The 18,682-nt window shown below is 39.2% G+C and overlaps 1 protein-coding gene across 1 annotated transcript in view; it reads left to right on the top strand.

The window, feature by feature from the left end:
* Positions 1-1,924: 1,924 nt before the first annotated feature.
* Positions 1,925-18,682, top strand: part of si:dkey-229b18.3 (uncharacterized) — a 30,870-nt gene continuing 14,112 nt past the window's right edge. Inside the window, exons 1-4 of the mRNA XM_067993274.1 lie at positions 1,925-2,582; positions 9,406-9,476; positions 12,170-12,395; positions 14,767-17,573. Coding sequence (XP_067849375.1) covers positions 2,168-2,582; positions 9,406-9,476; positions 12,170-12,395; positions 14,767-17,573 — 3,519 coding nt within the window. The 5' untranslated portion in view covers positions 1,925-2,167. The remainder of the gene's footprint in view (positions 2,583-9,405; positions 9,477-12,169; positions 12,396-14,766; positions 17,574-18,682) is intronic.

Raw genomic sequence — 18,682 nt, forward strand, 5'->3', positions numbered from 1 at the left:
TGGCCTTGCCAGCGATGCCCACATCCCATGAACGAATAAAAAGAAATATGCTGTTGTGGCAATATTTAATTGCTGAACAATGAAAACTTGAATAATTGGATAAAAGTTTATGCTTCAAAGAGTATTATACAATGGTGCAACCATTGCACCTTTTAACAAATTGTTAAAATAACTGATTAATTTTATTATCCATTTGTTTTTATTATTGAATTTATTTTTGTTAAACAGACATTACCGATGCCATCATCATGAAACATGATGCCATTGAGTGAGATCAATTAATGAGCCACACCTGGTGATGTCTGTTTGAATTAACGTGAGTGGATACAACTATTAATCCAGTTTGCTTCAGCATTCCTACCATTTCAGACTTGGATACTTCTAAAATTCACTTACACTGTTAATCTCAGTAACTTTCTTCCAAGTAAGTTCCTCTAATTATATAAATTGATTACTGATAACAACAGTAGAGATTCTTGCTTTAAGACTCCCTCCAGGATTTAGAAACTTATACAGTTAGAAACAGTGAGAAAAAGAACTTGCATTTATATAGCGTCTTTCACGACCTCAGGACGTCCCAAAGCACTTTACAGTTAATGAAATATTTTTGAAGCGTAGTCACTGTTGTAGTGAGAAAATTACTTGGTATATTGCCATCTAATATAATGAAAGTAAATCAATACAGTAAAATATTGTACTATAATGAGAGTAAATGGGAGGTTATTTGGTACATTGGCACTTTAAATTTGTATAACGTATACATGTATTTGGAGCTAAATGTACTAGAGAAGTGCATTTTGTATAACTGCCTTCATAAAATATTACAGGTTCTGCTGGTTAATATGGAGTGCATTTCCTCTTTGAGGTGGGAAGGTCTTGTCAATTATTGGGATCACAGAAAGTACACTGCTTTCCAAATACTAAGGGCTTGTTCTTTTAGGAAGATTTGTTATTCATTTACTAACATATGTTATCATTCCCAGTAGAGATTATTTTAAACACACAGTTGAAGGATGTCAAACCATTGTAGCATTAATCTTTATTTTAATCGACATTCGTTTTTACAAAGGGCCTGTATTCGAAAGGATAAACCATTTTTTCCAGCTGCTGACGGATCTGCTGTGTATTTTCAGCATTTCTGTTTTTATTAAAAGTTCTCTGATTATCTTTAGACTGTATTATATTTCCGCTGCATAAGCGTTTTTCGTCTTCATTTAAGCTTTTCTTCAGGTTGAAAAGTCACGTTTGTTTGGCAATGAACGAGTCATCTAAAAACAATCTTTCCTCCTGGAGACATCCGCTCATCTGCCTCAATTTCTTAAACGGTTCGTTTTCTCCCCTCTCATATTTATCAACGAAGCTTTTTTTTTCGTGAACTCTGCCAGTTAACGGTCCCTTTAATACAGCAACCTTTCCCACATTCCCTCCCTTCTGATTAAACTAACGAAACAGCGACTGACTTAATTAAATATGTATCTTTTGAAAGCTCTTCTGCTTCAAAGCTAATGCTGTTTATCTTTTTTTTGTCTCATCACGTTGGCAAAAAGCAAAAAAATATATAATTTTTGTTGTGTGGGGGGGGGAACAAAGAACAATTTAAAAACTTTTCCTTTAATTTGCAGTACTGACAATGCACTGACCACTCAAGTCTACTTGACTTCTTACTGGCGCGTGGCGCCTCGCATCGCCCCAAGGCAGCAGGGGCGAATGCTCCACCAACCTACCTTGATAGCGAAGTGACGCTCGTCATTGATTTTTTTTTCACTCTCGCCCCGCCCCCTGTCCGCGGATAAACCAATCAAAATGTGTAACTACCTACGATGGTCCAATAGTCTCCTCGCGAAGGCGCGATTCGTCTCTTGGCATCAAGCTAGGTTGATTCCGAGGTTATATAAAGGAGTCAGTGGCGCGGCGGCGGCGGTGGGGGGGAAGCTTTGAGTTGCTGTAGTTGAATTGTCGCCGCGGGTTTTGACCAGTGAGGGAGGTATCGAGTAAATTAATTATAAAAAGAAGGGGGGGGGTGCAGGGAGTGACCGGCGGCATTAATAACTCAGAGAGAAAGGACAAGAAAGATTTTTAAAAATTTTAAAAAACACACCAAAGAGGGGGGGAAAAAAAAAGAGAAAAAAAAATCAACTAATTTATTAAAGAAAAGGGGGCTTGGAAAATGGCCGGCGACAGCGGCACGTATGAGGTGGTCACCCGGTATTTAAAGGACAGGGATGAGCCGTGCTTCCCCGGCTCGAAGAGAGAGGGGATCGGCGGTGGAGGCAGTGAGAAGGACGACGATGACGGGGACGACGACGAGGAGGAGGAGGAGGAAGAAGAAAATTCTCGAAGGAAAATCGCCGCCGCTTCGGGCGATTCCTCCGCGGCCTCCGGTTACGAAGTGATAGACGGGACCCTGTACCGCAAGAGGCTGGAGAGAGGGGCTACCAGTTACACCGAGGTGCTGTTGGCCGCCGCCGAAGAGCAGAGGCGCGCTGTCATCGCGTCTTTCCACCAGCAGCCGGCTGCCGGGCACTGCCACTGCACCATGGAAGAGACGTACAAAAATGTTTCTGAGAACTATTGGTGGGAAGGTGGGTCCGTCGTCTGACTCGAGTTTCGATAAGTTTTTTTTCTTGAAAGGGGGGGGGGGGTTTGTGTTTTTAAAGGAGCGAAAGTATCTTTACACGGTTCTAGATTTTTGTTTTAAATATCCCCTTCCCTTCGGTGATGGAATGAATTTGCCTCCGAGGATATCAAAATCTTCAATGGAAAACCGATATTTCTTTATGCAACTTTCTTCCAAGAGAATCTGACTGTGTCAAGGATTCCTCCTCTCTTCCCCCCCCCCCCACTAGATCTGATGTTTTGTCATGTGACTGCTGTTTGGCTTGGTTCAAACTTGATAAAAAAAACATTACATTTTTATGTGCCCAACTTACGAAAACTGTTAAGAAATTGGTTTGATATTTTAAGTGCTGGTTGGATTCATATGATTGCACCGGATTGTTTTTTTTCAGCCAAGCAATTGTCAAAACTCCGAGTGTGAACGAATATTGCTTAGCACGATTTCTAAACTTATTTTCCATAAACTTTAAAATTACTAATTTTTGGTAATTTTTCTTCCTTTTAAATTCTATCTGCACTATTAAACTGCTCTGTTCCTCATTTTTAGGTTTCCTTAGAGCATTTGGTGGTTTCCAGACCTAGAGGGTGGGGTGGGGTAGATAATCTGAACCCATGCAGTGAACGTACTATTGAACTGGCAGGTGGATGTGCACAAGAGTGATTTGGGCTGATGCTTCCTCTCAACTTGATTCTGGGAAGCTAGGCCCTTGTCCAGAAGGCCTAGCTGAGATACAGAACTCTATTGGGGGGGGGGGGGTGCTATATGTTGTACTGTAAGAACGGTTAGTACACCAACAAGCTGAAAAACATATGAAGTGAAATTCAGAGATGGAGGAAATTTAGATCGTTTTACAGTTTTAAGTTGTGCTTCCTGTGGTACAAAGGAAGTGATGTAGCTGGAGTTTCTGTGGACAACTCAATGACATGAAAAGGTTAATAATATTTTTTTTTTGAAATATGACCCATCTCCTGGTCAAACAATAATTGCTTTGTTCAACTTCATAACAATACCAATTGAATTATCAGTTATATTTTTGAAGTTCTCAATTGCTCAATTTAATTTGTGTTATGGAACCCTTGGCATGAATTGCTGAATGTAAAGATATATAAAATCTCAATTTCTGCTGCTAATTTAGGATGGAAATTTTATGGGTTGGAAATCTGATGCTTTTTATGCAGTTGGCTTGTTGTTTAGGAGAGAAAATGTACCAGCAAAATGTTTAAAAGGCCATTGTTGGAGCACCTACTTCAGTATTTTCTACCACTATGGAGCGCTGCAATTTGGGTAGCTCATTAAGAGCCTCTAGTGGCAGAAAAACAATATTGCAGTATTATGGTAAAAGCTGGTTTCTTGTAAAGTTCCAGAATACATTGCGAATAGTGTTCCTGGACCAGTATGCCCATAGAACAATTTTCCAGGCTGTAATTTGTTGCCCAAGGAGTTTGTGAAATCAGAAATGTGCTGTGGAATGGTAAGTAATACTTGAGTTGATTTGCAATTGTATGTGCCTTCAGTTCTTAGCCTTTTGAATACCACATTTTGTTTCTCACTTTCAATAACATGCTTTTCTGCAATACTAAAATCAGCAAATATTGAATATACGCTGTTGTCCCATTTCATGTGAAGAATCAATGTATTCTCAACAAGTGGACTTGGGTTTGATCAGTTGATGGGTCTTGCCAAGTTTGAATCAGCACCAAGTGCATGAGTTGACAGTAGTGTTTCACGAGAAATGGGTCTAATTTTAGCACTTGCGGTAAAGCTTTGGAACTTAATTTGAAGACCATGTTAGAGTAGGCATTTCTTGGTCATCAGTTGAGACACCATGTGAAGTGAAGACAAATGTAGGTCCCTTACAGTCAGAAACGGGAGAATTTATGATGGGGAACAGGGAGAGCAATTAAACAAATACTTTAGTTCTGTCTTCATGGAAGAGGACACACATAACTTCTCAGAAATGCTAGGGAATCAAGGGACTAGTGAGAAGGAGGAATTAAAGGAAATTAATATTAGTAAAAAAAATAGTGCTGGAGAAATTAATGGGACTGAAAGCCGATAAATCCCCAGGACCTGATAATCTGCATACCCGAGTACTAAAAGAGGTAGCCATGGAAATAGTTGGATGCATTAGTTGTCATCTTCCAAAATTCTATAGATTATGGAACAGTTCCTGAAGATTGGAGCAAATTCCTGCAAATGTAACCCCACTATTTAAAAAAGGAGGGAGAGAGAAAACAGGGAACTACAGACCAGTTAGCCTAACATTAGTAGGGAAAATGCTAGAGTCTATTATAAAGGATGTGATAACAGGACACTTAGAAAATATCAACGGGTTTAGACAAAGTTAACATGGATTTATGAAAGGGAAATCATGTTTGACAAACCTACTGGAGATTTTGAAGATGTAACTGGTAGAACAGATAAGGGAGAACCAGTGGATGTGCTTTATTTGGATTTTCGGAAGACCTTTGATAAAGTCCCACATAAGAGGTTAGTGTGCAAAATTAAAGCTCATGGGATTGGCAGTAATATACTGGCATGGATTGAAAATTGGTTAACACAGAGGAAACAGAAAGTAGTAATAAATGGGTCTTTTTCGGGGTGGCAGGCAGTGACTAGTGGGGTACCACGGGGATCATTGCTTGGGCCCCAGCTATTCACAATATATATCAATGATTTGGATGAGGGAACCAATTGTAATATTTCCAAGTTTGCTGACGACACAAAACTAGGTGAAGTTATCCACTTCGGAAGGAAAAACATAAAGGCAGAGTATTATTTAAATGGTGATAGATTGGGGAATGTTGATGTACAAAGGGACCTGGGTGTTCCTTGTACAGCAGTCACTGAAAGCAAACATGCAGGTGCAGCAAGCAAGTGAATACTCTTCACTTGCCTGGATGAGTGCAGCTCCAACAATGCTCAAGAAGCTTGACACCATCCAGGACAAAGCAGCCAACTTGATTGGCACCCCATCCACCACCCTAAACATTCACTCCCTTCACCACTGGCACACCGTGGCTGCAGTGTGTACCATCCACAGGATGTACTGCAGCAATTCGCCAAGGCTTCTTCGACAGCACCTCCCAAACCTGCGACCTCTACCACCTAGAAGGACAAGGGCAGCAGGCACTTGGGAACACCACCACCTGCATGTTTCCCTCCATGTCACACACCATCTCGACTTGGAAATATATCGCCGTTCCTTCGTCGTCGCTGGGTCAAAATCCTGGAACTCCCTACCTAACAGCACTATGGGAAAACCTTCACCAAACGGACTGCAGCAGTTCAAGAAGGCAGCTCACCACCACCTTAAGGGCAATTAGGGATGGGCAATAAATGCTGGCCTTGCCAGCGATGCCCACATCTCATGAACGAATAAAAAAAAAGCAGTTAGGAAGGTAAATGGTATGTTGGCCTTCATTGCAAGAGGATTTGAGTACAGGAGCAAGGATGTCTTACTGCAGTTATACAGGGCTTTGGTGAGACCACACCTGCAGTATTGTGTGCAGTTTTGGTCTCCTTATCTAAGAAAGGATATACTTGCCATGGAGGGAGTGCAGCAAAGGTTCACCAGACTGATCCTTGTGATGGCAGGACTGTCATATGAGGAGAGATTGGGTCGACTCGGCCGGCATTCACTCGAGTTTAGAAGAATGAGAGGGGATCTCATTGAAACATATAAAATTCTGACAGGGCTAGATAGACTGGATGCAGGGAGGATGTTTCCCATGGCTGGGGGGGGTTCCAGAACGAGGGGTCACAGTCTCAGGATATGGGGTAGGACATTTAGGACTGAGATGAGGAGAAATCTCTTCACTCAGAGGATGGTGAACCTGTGGAATTCTCTACCACAGAAAGCTGTGGAGGCCAAGTCACTGAATATATTTAAGAAGGAGCTAGATAGATTTCTGGACACGAAAGGTATCAAGGGGTATGGGGAGAGAGCGGGAATATGGTATTGAGATGGAGGATCAGCCATGGTCATATTGGGTTAGCACAGGTGAGAAAATGTCAGGTCATTTACCTACATTCTCAGGGTCATGGCTTGAGAAAATTCATAATAGTTCAAGTCAGTTCTTTCATTTCAAAGCCCAAGTCCATTTTAGCAACATTAAAAGGCAGCTTTAGGAATTTATACTAAGCATGATGCCTCATAGTGGATCTTACGAACCTTGCCAGTCACCCATGCCACTCAGACTTGAGAGACCAGTCGAGGGATATACTTTATTCTGTTTTGGTCAGACCTTTCTATTTGGGAAAAGTACATTTGTGGAATTGTATTTTTTGCCTAAAATTGTTACCTCTGGAATCCTTTAAATGTTCCCGAAATATATAAAGGTAAATTATATTGTCTGGAGTACTGGAAATCTGGAACATACAACAAGCTGTTGAAAAATTGAGACTCAGTCCAATGTGGTATGTTTTCTGTATTGTGATGGCTATAGATTGAGTTTTCCCTTTTATTGGGGTTTATTCTGCCTGCAGGTACCTAGGAAGGAACAAACTACTGTATGCATCTGAAATAATGTCATCTTTTGACCATATCCACTGAAAGGCTTGCTTCAAAAAAGCTTTCTGAAATTCAAGGCTGTCACTTGAAGGATTGGCTAATTAGAGGAAATATTATCTAACCACTAATGGGAATCTGAAGTTCTTGAAGATCAAATTTATCATTTTTGTGTACAAGAAATAGTTGCTATTGTAGACCAGGATAAAACTGATGCTGAGATTCTCACATGCGTATACATAACACCCTCACATACAATGGATCTTTTTTGGAAAGTGAAATATCCACGGTCACTTTTGCAGCAAGAAGCATAAGAATTTTAAGACCGATGACTACACTGATCTGAAGGAACCTTATAGCTATCAAAATGTGGAAATGTTTGTATAGGAGATGAATAGTGAACTTGTTGCTAATATATTTAGGAAAATCAGAAAAAGAAAAGTCCTGCTGCATAGTAGGTTTCTCCAGGATGAGCATCCATTGTAATACAAATTGTAATGTATAGAGTATAATTTTTTATAAACAAAGACACTTTTAACAATGTGAAAAAAGAACACAGTGAAATATTAAGACCTTCAAGAGTTGCTTGCATACCTGCAGCCTTGAGGCCTACAATTTTAGCAGTAAAAGTCACTACAATAATAAGGACATAAGAAATAGGAGCAGGAGTAAGCCATATGGCCCCTCGAGCCTGCTCCGCTATTCATTAAGTTCATGACTGATCTTCTATCTCAACTTTCCCGCCCTACAATCATGTAGATAATTCCAGTAATATGTAAGGCCTGAAATAGCAATTGAGCTTTTGGCACGGATCAATATAATGAATATATTTGGGAAAAAATGTAGAGAAACGAACAAACCAGATTGTAATTTACAAAGAAAATCCAAATATGCCAGAAATGCAAGGGTGAGATAGAAAAATAGGAATTCTGTAAAATCAAAGGAACTTCAAAAAGTGAAGAAAGAGACAGTGGGCTGGATTTTGCTCTGAGTGGTGAATGAACGGCATTAGCCGTTAGTTAAACTTGCACTTGCCCATGGACTTTCTATGGGCTTTTGCACAGCAAGTTGCTGTCGGCCAACCATCAAACTTCTACAGGGCATCTGGGATCTGAGTAAACAGGGCAAGCAACTGTGTATCTCCTTAACCAGTCAGAATGAAGAATCGTTAGTGAGCAGCGCAGAGTCTGAACCAGGAAGTGTCAGTTAGAATAGTGAATTCAATGTCAAATCAGGTGCATACGGTGAGGGAAAGAAAGACTGGATTAAGAGAGAGAGATAAGAGGCTGAAAGAAAAAGTTTAAAAAAAAATTAGTTTAAATTTTTAAAAAAATCTCCAACAAAAATTAGAAGCTGTAAAAGTTAATTTTCAGTGCCAGAGAGGTTGTTTGGCAGTAATTAAGACTTACTATGCTGTTAAAAGGATACTTACAATGGAATGGACAAGCCCTAAGCTTTTTTGGAGAGTTTAGTCTGTATCAGAGGTAAGTACTAGAACTTCACGCTACTCAATTTGAATGAGAAGCCAGATGGCGAGTTGCCGTTTTCATGCAGCTTTTGGAGCACAGGGCATCTAGGACAGCAACTTCCAGATGTCTGCATTTAACTGTGCCTGTGCGGTCGCTGGAAGTTGCTGTCCAGTTTGCACATAAATAACAGTTAGTGTTGTTAGCCTCACCGTTATTTTTACAGCAAAATCTGGCCCATTATCTTGCATCCAATTTTAGATTTATCAAATATAACTCTAAATGTCAGCACCAAGAGTAAATGCACAACAAGTGCAGCTAAAAACCATTAGTAAACAATGGAACACTGAAAATCCTTAGAGCCAATCTGCTGGGCAATGCAAGGTTTCAGACACTAATAGTATGCAATTGAGAGCTGCTTTACTCTTCTGTTTGTAGATTCCTTGACTTTGTTTTCATTTAAGAATATAGGTATCCTAGTGAGAAGGATATATCAATCAAAACTATAGGTCCACCATAACTTATGTAATGTGATCAGGAGTATGAGCAGGTTCCCAGGCACATGGTCTAGAAGAGTGTAAGAATGTAAATATGGGTTCCAGAGTTCTAGGAAATTCTTTTGTATTAGTTGTGTGATTTTCCCCATAGTACCATCAGAAGCTGCATGTAGTTTACCTGGATGTTTGAGAATAAGATCCATTGCCATTTCCTTGAAAGGAAGTGGTGTAACAGCAAATGGTACAAGTACTTGTTGTAGTGTACATTTTTTAACTGTACATATCTTTTGATGCACCTTTACTAATCTTTTTTAGGAATGTTTTCAGACATCAGAGACTATGTCCAGGGATGCAGTCAGTGTAAAGATGGGAGAAATAATCCTCTGGTAAGTGGGGGAAATAAGCATATATATTGGATTTGATTAGAACAAATGTATTGGTAGAGGGATGGAAAGGCTATAATGTAGTGATCATATAAATTCAGTAAGTTTGTTCAGTTTAACCGGTCATAATTTCCCTCACAGTTAGATTTTGAGGCTGTTTAGTCCATCATGTCTGTGCTGGTGCTAGCTCTTCAACTGGAGCTAAGTGTTTTAATCCCATTTCCTTGCCCGTGTATCATTTTATATCTATTTTCAAATATTTATCCAATTCTGTTTTAAATGATGCAATAGCCACTGCTGCAATTGCCACTTGTGAAGCGTCCCAGTTCTAATAACCTGTGTGTATGTGTAGGTAGGAAACTCTTCTAATTTTCTCCTTTGCTCTTCTAATGACAGTCCTGATTCTATGCCATGTTGTTGCAGATTTGCTGAAACAATCTTTCACTATCTACCCCTTCAAAACTTTTTAATTTTTGAAAGCTTATTTTAGGTCATCCCTCTTTTCCAGTGGTAAAAGACTCAATTTTTGAACCATTCTTCATAACCACAACCTCTCATTCCTGACATTGTGAATCTTCCATGACTATTATCCTTTCTTATAATGGGTGCTCTGAACTGCAAGTAATCCAATTGTGGCCTAAACAAGATCTTGTACAAATTGAACATTTTGACAAAATGTATTACTCCACCCTTTTTTTGCTTTGAACTGCACTTGCCATTTATCTGCCCATTCCACTAGCCCATCTGTTACCGATAATCTCCTGCATTTTTCCTTACAGTTTGCCATGCAACCTAATGTAATGCCAGCAAATTTTGATATTTCTCTTGTGCCTATATCCCAGTCATCATTTACATAAATGGAAAACCAAAGAGGGAGGTCACAGTGCAGATCCCTGGGCACATCACTACCCACATTCACCCACCTGCAAATCATTCATTTACTCTTGCACTCTGTTTTCTGGCCTGCAGCCATCTTCCTATTCATACAACTGTATTCCCTTTGTAACAGTTTGTATTTTTTGTCCAACCCTATTAAATGCTTCTGAAGGTCCACATGTACGACATCCACCACATTCCCTTTATACACTCTGATTTCTTCAAAATTAAATTAGTCAAGCACTTATCATTTATAGGTCCACATCTTTCTAATTGTTTGCTAATTTTGTCTTGCACTAGTTTAGTTACAGCCAAGATAAGACTAACATCCTATTATTTCCTGATATATCCTTTAGAATGTTTATGTACAGTAGTGACTGTTTATATCCTTTTCAGATACTCATACATTTGCAGCTTCCTTTGTGAAAACTGAAGTGATTTACTTATTAAGCACCTCTGCCATTCCCTCATTTGAGTACAAGGATACAGCTGTCAGCCTTGGCACAGTGGTAGCACGTTTGCCTCTGAGTCAGAAGATTATAGGTTCCAGAGATTTGAGCACACAATCTAGGCTGACACCGAGGGAGTGCTGCGCTGTCAGAGGTGCCATCTTTCGGATGAGACATTAAACCTGCCCTCTCCAGTGGATGTAAAAGATCCCAAAGCACTATTTGAAGAAGAGCATGGGAGTCCTTCCCGGTGTCCTGGCCAATATTTATCCCTCAACCAACATCACTGAAATGGATTACCTGGTCATTATCACATTGCTGTTTATGGGGCCTTGCTGTGTGCAAATTGGCTGCCATGTTTCTAACATTACAACAGTGACTACACTTCAGAAGCACTTAATGGAGTACTGAGGTTGTGAAAAATATACATTGCAAGTTCTTTCTTTCTAAGATGATCCCTTCATCTCTAAGTGATCCCACTCATTCTTACTTATGTGCTTAAAAAATGTTAAAGCTTTTTAATAAATCACCAGAATCTGGAAAACTTTCTCAGTCTACACATCAGATTTTAAAAAATTTAATTTGTGTAGTGCTCCATTAAGTGCAGTTAAAGGACTTCATTCTTGGAGGCAGGTTTGTACTTTGTGTCAAAATTCAGACTAAAATCAAATCAATTCAGAGGACCCTAAGCCTTAGGTTAATAGAATCTCAGGAACATGTTGATTTTTACTAGAGTTCATGTAAGCATTACTTTGAAGAACCTAATGATCAAACGGGTCTAAACAAAAGGCTGATCATTAACAGTTCTACAAAACTATTGCAGAATTGTTTGCTTGCTGAGCAGTTCTTTTTCTTGTGTTATAATAGTTGTATTGGTGACACAAACAAAATTATATTTTTGGTGTATTGAGTGTTTACGTTGTTTAGCGGCTAATGCATGTTGAAATTCAAAAACAATGATCAACGGTTATCATGTAAATTACATCCATTGTAGATCATAGATATACCAGGTAGCAATTGTTCTTGTCTGTCCCATTTGCTGTTTTGATGTATTAACATGTTTCACCACAAAATGCCAAGATGCTGGTTTGTGGTTGTGATTTTCCAGTTGTTTGAGGCTGTGTGGGAAGGCTCCTAGCAGAGATATAATGATTTCCCAGATGGGAGGGACAGAGGGAAAATCTGAGGAAGAGCCAGTCAAAGCCACTATCGTGGATATATTGGACAAGTTAGAACAGCGCTGGAGGGGCTGGTAATGTACTGTCTGCTTCCGTGGCTGGGGAATGATACGTTTGGGACTAGGAAAGGGAAGATGAAAGAATGAGGAGAAATATGTTATAAACAGTTAAATTTATATATTTTTTTTGACAGATTTCAGAAGAAAAGCATATAACTCGTGAATTGCCTACACACTGCACCAAAGTGCTTGAGAGGTTGAACAGTCAACGTTCTAAAGGACTTTTTTGTGATGTAACTTTGATAGTGGAGAAAACATCCTATCCAGCTCACCGTGCTGTGTTAGCAGCTGTTAGTGAATACTTCCAGGAGCTGTTTTCAGAGAAAGGATCTACTTCTAATAAAATTGTGGATTTGAAAGGTGAAGAACTTTTAAATACTACTTTTAACATGTTTTATTTCTTGTGTCAGTTTGACCCAGTAATGGTACACTTGCCAATGAGTCAGAAGGTCATGGGTTCAAGCCCACTCTAGGGAGTTGAGCACATAATCTAGACTGACACTTCAGTGCAGCACTGTCCAGGGGTGCATTCTTTTGAATGAGATGTTAAACCGAGTCTTGGTCTGCCTGTTCAAGTGGATGTAAAAGATCCCATTGCACTATTTGAAGAACAGCAGGGGAATTCTTCTGGTGTTCTGCTCAACATTTATCCTTCAATTAACACCTTAAAAAACAGATTTATCAGTCATTTATTACATTACTGTTGGTGGGGCCTTGCTGTGGACAGTGACTTTGTTTTTAAACAAAAAATCAATTCATTGGCTATTAGGCATTTTGGAACATCCTGAGGATATGAAAGACACTATATAAATGCAAGTTATTTTATTTTTTCTAGTACTTTCTTATACAAGTGTTACAAAATGAGTTTTTGCCATACTTGTGGCAATTGCGCATATTTATACTTCTAAGCTTTGATCAGAATATAATCACTGTTGTGTAGCTACAGACTGGCAGTAGAATGGCCTGTTTTTAGTATTCTGGATTCTACTGAATGACCAGGATTGACATCTAAGCTTTTAAGGTTTGAGGGTTTTCTCATATTGGTTGTAAAGGGCTTATTACTTGTGCTGTATGCCAGGAATGTCCAACCTATGGCCCTAGGACCACATGCTGCTCCTGAGAGCGGGCAATCTGACTGTTGAACCCTAGCTGAGTCAATTCAATAAATAGTAATTAATAATTCAACTAATAAATCCAATAAGGAATTCAGGAGAAACTTCTTCACTCAAGGGAGTGGTGAGAATGTGGAAGTCACTGTCACATGGAGTGGTTGAGGTGAATAGCCTAGATACATTTGAGGGGAAGCTAGATAAGTACATGACGGAGAAAGGAATAGAAGGATATGTTGATAGGGTGAGATAAAGTAAGATGAGAGGAGGCTCGTGTGGGGCGTTGAGCCAAATGGCCTGTTTCTGTGCTGTAAAATTCTATGTAATATATGTAATTAATTTGTGCTTATGTTTCTTACTCGCTGATTTGTTTGAATTTCTTGAAAGTTTGGAAAGGGCTGTTCTGACCGTTGTTGCCCCAATGGTGGATAAAGCCTGAATTAGAATGCCAAAATCTGTTGGCATCAGCAACTTGAGAAAAATGCAAATTAATGGGAACATGGATTTAAATTTTATATACCTATGTTGCCCTTGGCAAAAAGCTAAATTATTCCATCAGCTGTTGTTTAGAAAGCCTTTTCTTGTATCGGAAGACCAGTAACTATGGACATGTATTGTTACCATAGTTGCTAAATCAGGATGGTTGCAGTGGCTTTCCTCATTCCCGAAGCTTTAGAAAACTAAATAAAACTGTACATAAAAACTTCAAAGTTTGAAAAATGTGCTCAATGTGAAAAGCATTTTTTGTGACTGAGAGGCACCGACTTACAAAGTTTATATTAATGAGACATTTAGTATTCTCAATTTGTAACACAGGAAAAGGTTTTCATTAAGTAACTTTATATAATAGAATGATTGCTTTACGATTTAACAACTATTAAGTCGGAGTGGCTTCCTCGTGATAAAGTAGTTTAACTGCTTTCATTGTTTAAACATGTGTAATTTGGCTTTGCATATACTGTTAGTAATGTGTATCCTGATGTTTAGATTTATGATTCAAACAGAGTACACGATGAAAAATAGTTTTGAAAGAATAGCAGTGCCCTCAGATGTACACACAAACGTAAGGAAATGGAAACCAGATCGTGATGTTCAATCATTCAATGGGATAAGCTGTTGCTTTTGATTCCACTGAACACGTCTAAGATGAACTGGAAATATAGATGAGAGCAAAAAGTTTGCAAAATATGCTCAGTGATGAAATTTAGGAGAATCAGTGCAACTTTTGCAGGAAAGACCTAAAATACCAGTGCTCGTGAAACCTTCGAGATGCATAGTGCTGGTGGCCCTGAAACTTCTGATGAATTATGCTGTATATGTTTGCATGCTTGCCACATTATTGGATGAAGTCAAAATTTGCTGTGTTTGTTGATAGTGCCATCAAAGTTTTGGGCTGTGTATGGGTTTCACACAATTCAAAGGTGAAAGAGCTTTTCTTTCCCATTGTTTTACCTCCATTGTTAATGAAATTATGAAAATTCAAAACTCTAGTTAAAAATGGAATAGCTATTGCTTGTAGAAGCAGAATTTGACATATGGGGTACCAGGAAATTCACTGTTGTAATGAGATGAATTGGTAGAACAATTCTGGTATATAATTATATTTACTCTTTGCCTTCTAGGTTTCAGCTGCAAAAGTTTCCTTCCACTGTTAGAATTTTCCTATACATCTTCATTGTCCCTGAAACCAGCTTATTTTGCTGAAACATCTGCTTTAGCCAGACACCTGCGGATTTGGGAAGTGGTTGAGATGTGTGCAACATTGTACAAATTGCATGGAATTTGGAACAGCAAAGCACATAAGGAAGAAGGCAGCAAAGAAGAAAAAAAGGAATTTTCCTCATTTGAAGTTTTTATTGATCAATCTCTAACTGGACCTAGACAGCATGTTTCTGATATTTGCTATAAGTTTGGTCAGTTAGAAGATGGTGCAGCACCACAGAAACTGGATAATTTTGGTAGAAATGTATTTTCTCCAAGACCACATTCAGCAATGATTCAAGGAGAAACAAAAGTCACAGATTTTACTGTTAAGCTTCATGAAATGCAGTCAGGACTTTTCAAAGACAAATTGACACCAGTACATTCTGAAAGTTCTGTTGATAGCCTTGGAGTGGAGACATTAGAAAGTCCCAGTAAACAATTTAAATTATTAGGCTTTTATGATAAAACTCCATCTAAACTCTTCTCAAAAGTTAAATGCCTCTCTCCGCAAAGGTGTCCATCTGCAAATAAGGCACTGAGTAACATTCCTGATTCTTTAGACTTGAAATTTGCTGACATGTCAAGAAATGTTAGTCATCAAAGAAAATGCAGCTTTGAGAAAACTCCCATAAAGTCCAAACCACATACAAGAGTATCAAAGCACTTAGATCATAATATTGCAGGCACTCAGGACAACTCTGGTTGTAAAGGAGTGAGCACACTTCTCCGATCACCTGTTAGACAAACGGCCACTGAAGAAGAACTTTATTCTCCTAACACAACTGAGAAGTACAAACTACTTAGTGTATTAGGATTGCGGAGAAAAACTTCTGTTGCTGACGGCGGAGAACAGGCTGGTTGGAAACAAAAAAGGAGACTTCGACAGCCTAAAATAAAAAATTATTCACTGCTTACTGGAACAAGGAGAAGAAAAATAGATAGTGCAAAAACTCAACTGCAAGAAGACCAGGTTAAAGCAAAAGCACTTGCCAATTGTTTTGTTGTCATTGAAAAAATTCTACCACCAGTACAGAAACAAAAGGGACACAATCAAAAATTAAACAAAACTTTGTTTGCACTAAACAAACCTGAACCTTTCAGTCACAAAAATAATTTGTCTCAGGGTCATACTGGAAAGGAAATCGTTTGCATTCCACCTACAACACAAATAAATAGCCCTAAAGCTAAAACTAAAGAAGGCTGGAGCAGTTGTCTTAACAAGAAAATCCAACAAGGGAGTAAAGGCAGTAACAGTAGAGATGGTTCTTTAACAAAAAAATCACAACACTGCAAAACAAATCCCAGTATTTCTACAAAAGGTTCGAAGAATGGTAACAAGTTTTGTGTGATCTCTGCAGAGCAAAAAGCAGTGTTATCAAAAACTCAGACAAGTCACAGCAAAGATACAGAAGGGAATCCATTGACTAGAAAAAGCAGAAGATGTGCCACGTATGATTTACATGTAAAAAGTTCTTCCTTGCTTGGAAGCACTACATCTAAGATGTCATCTTGCTTAACAGATCATGGACATAGTGGCAGATGGAAGACCAGACGGTCGTACGATTCTGCTTCAAATTGTAGAAAGTGTGAGTTAATGAACTTGGACTATAAAATGCCAAGTTGTCCACAAAATGCTGCTCTAGGAAGATGCATATCAAAAAGAACACTACCAAGGCATAAACTATCATTAGTTAGCCATGATTTTAATCAGACTCCTAAACCAATGGAATTATTTTCTGAAGACACTTGTGTGGCAGTGCCATCCAAAAGTAATGCAAAGCAAGTTCTAGATGAGAATCCTTTGAACCAATTGTCTGCAAAAGCGGAAGAAGATAATGTTGGAAAGTTTAAGGGGAAATATGAAGGGAAAAAACTAGTTCCAAATGTTTGTAAAAACACTTCTGGAGTAGGAGGAGAGCAGAAGGCACCAACTTTACTAGAAAGGAAGCCAATAGGAAATGACCAGCCAAAGCCATTGCACGTGAAGTCTAAACAAGAGACAAAGAACCAAGAACAGTTAAAAACTGCTGTCAAGGACCCAGGAAAGCAGATTCGAACCACTTCAAGTGAAACACAGGAAACTAGAAGGAAATTAAAAAACACCGGGTGCCGATCTTTAGATGCTGAAGACCAAAATTTGGGTGCTTATTTGCACAGCATAAAAACTGATGGAAGTATTCCAGTACTGGGTAAAAGGAAACGCATACCTACACAGAAACTGATTGAAGCTGGTTTTTCCTTTGGATTTTTTATGTCCCCTCAACATAAGGAAAAAATTGACAGACTACCTGACCGAACTAAAAGTAAACAATTTGATTTGTCTCCTAGACGCATGGTAAAGGACAACCGTGCAACTAAAGGAAAGGTGGTTCTGAAAGGCAGTTCTAAGATAGCCACTTCCAACAAAAGGGGGATGGTCAATAGAAAACAGAATTGTTACACAACTGAGCCTAGCTTTGGTGGAAGAAAGTCATCATGTTCAGAAAGGATGAAAGCAAGTGCAGCAACAAAAGTAAAGAAAATTAAACCCGTTGTCTTGTATGGAAAGAAGCTAATAAATTTGAACATTAAGAGTACACTCGGGAAAAAAAGGGCACGATATCCCGATGCTCATGTTAACACTATAAAGAAAGATAAACAACTGTCTACCTCGCAGAAGGCAATAAAGTTGCAAAGAGTAGCCAGTGCTAGTTCGAAACTCATAGGTTCCAAGGACCTACCAAAGGTATGCTTCCTTTGTTATGGAGAATTAAGGGCAGTATTTTCAATGTAAGGGGTTGGATGACTGGATAAACCATGGGAATGAAAATTCTGGTTAGCCATTTTATTCCCAAGTTAATGGGGATCATAGTTAATTGAAGCACATGGGATTAAAGGAGCAGTGGCTGTGTGGATACTTAATTGGCCAGGGGACGGAAAGCAGAGAGTTGTGGTGAACGGTTGTTTTTCAGACTGGAGTGAAGTCTACAGTGGTGTCCCCCAGTGGTAGTTTTAGGACCACTGCTCTTTCTGATATATATTAATGACCTGGAAAGTTTGCAGATGACACAGAACTCAAAAGTAGGAAACAGTGAGGAGGATAGCAGCAGACTTCAGGAGGACATAGAGTGCTGAAATGGGCAGACACATGGCAGATGAAATTTAACGCAGAGAATTGTGAAGTGATGCATTTTGGAAGGAGGAGAGGCAATATAACTAAATGGTACAATTTTAAAAGGGGTGCCAGAACACACAGACCTGGGGGTTTGCATACAAAAATCTTTGAAGGTGGCAGGACAAGTTGATATGGCTGTTAAAAAAAATACGGGATCCTTGGCTTTATAAATAGAGGCAAGGAAGATATGCTAAACCTTTATCAATCAGCGGATAGGCCTTAGCTGGAGTATTGTGTCCAATTCTGGGCAACACACTTTAGGAAGGATGTCGAGACCCTGAGAGAGGGTGCAGAGGTGATTTCCTAGAATGGTACCAGGGTTGAGGGACTTCACTTATGTGGAGAGACTAAAGAAGCTGGGGTTCTCCTTTGAGCAGAGAAGGGGAGATTTAATAGAGGCATTCAAAATCATGAGCTTTGATAGAGTAAAAAGGAGAAACTGTTTCCACTGGCTGAGGGTTGGTAACCAGAGGACACCAATTTAAGTTAGTTGGCAAAAGCGGTGAGTTACTATGATTTGGAATGCACTGCCTGAAAGGGTAGTGGAAGCAGATTCAATAGTAACTTTCAAAAGGGAGTTGAATAAATACTTGAAGGGGAGAAAATTGCAGGGCTATGGGGAAAGAGCAGGGGAGTGGGATTAATTGGATAGCTCTTTCAAAGAGCCAGCCCAGGTACAA

Source organism: Heptranchias perlo, chromosome 11 (genome assembly GCF_035084215.1).
Source record: "Heptranchias perlo isolate sHepPer1 chromosome 11, sHepPer1.hap1, whole genome shotgun sequence".
In the NCBI taxonomy this organism is placed as follows: Eukaryota; Metazoa; Chordata; class Chondrichthyes; order Hexanchiformes; family Hexanchidae; genus Heptranchias; species Heptranchias perlo.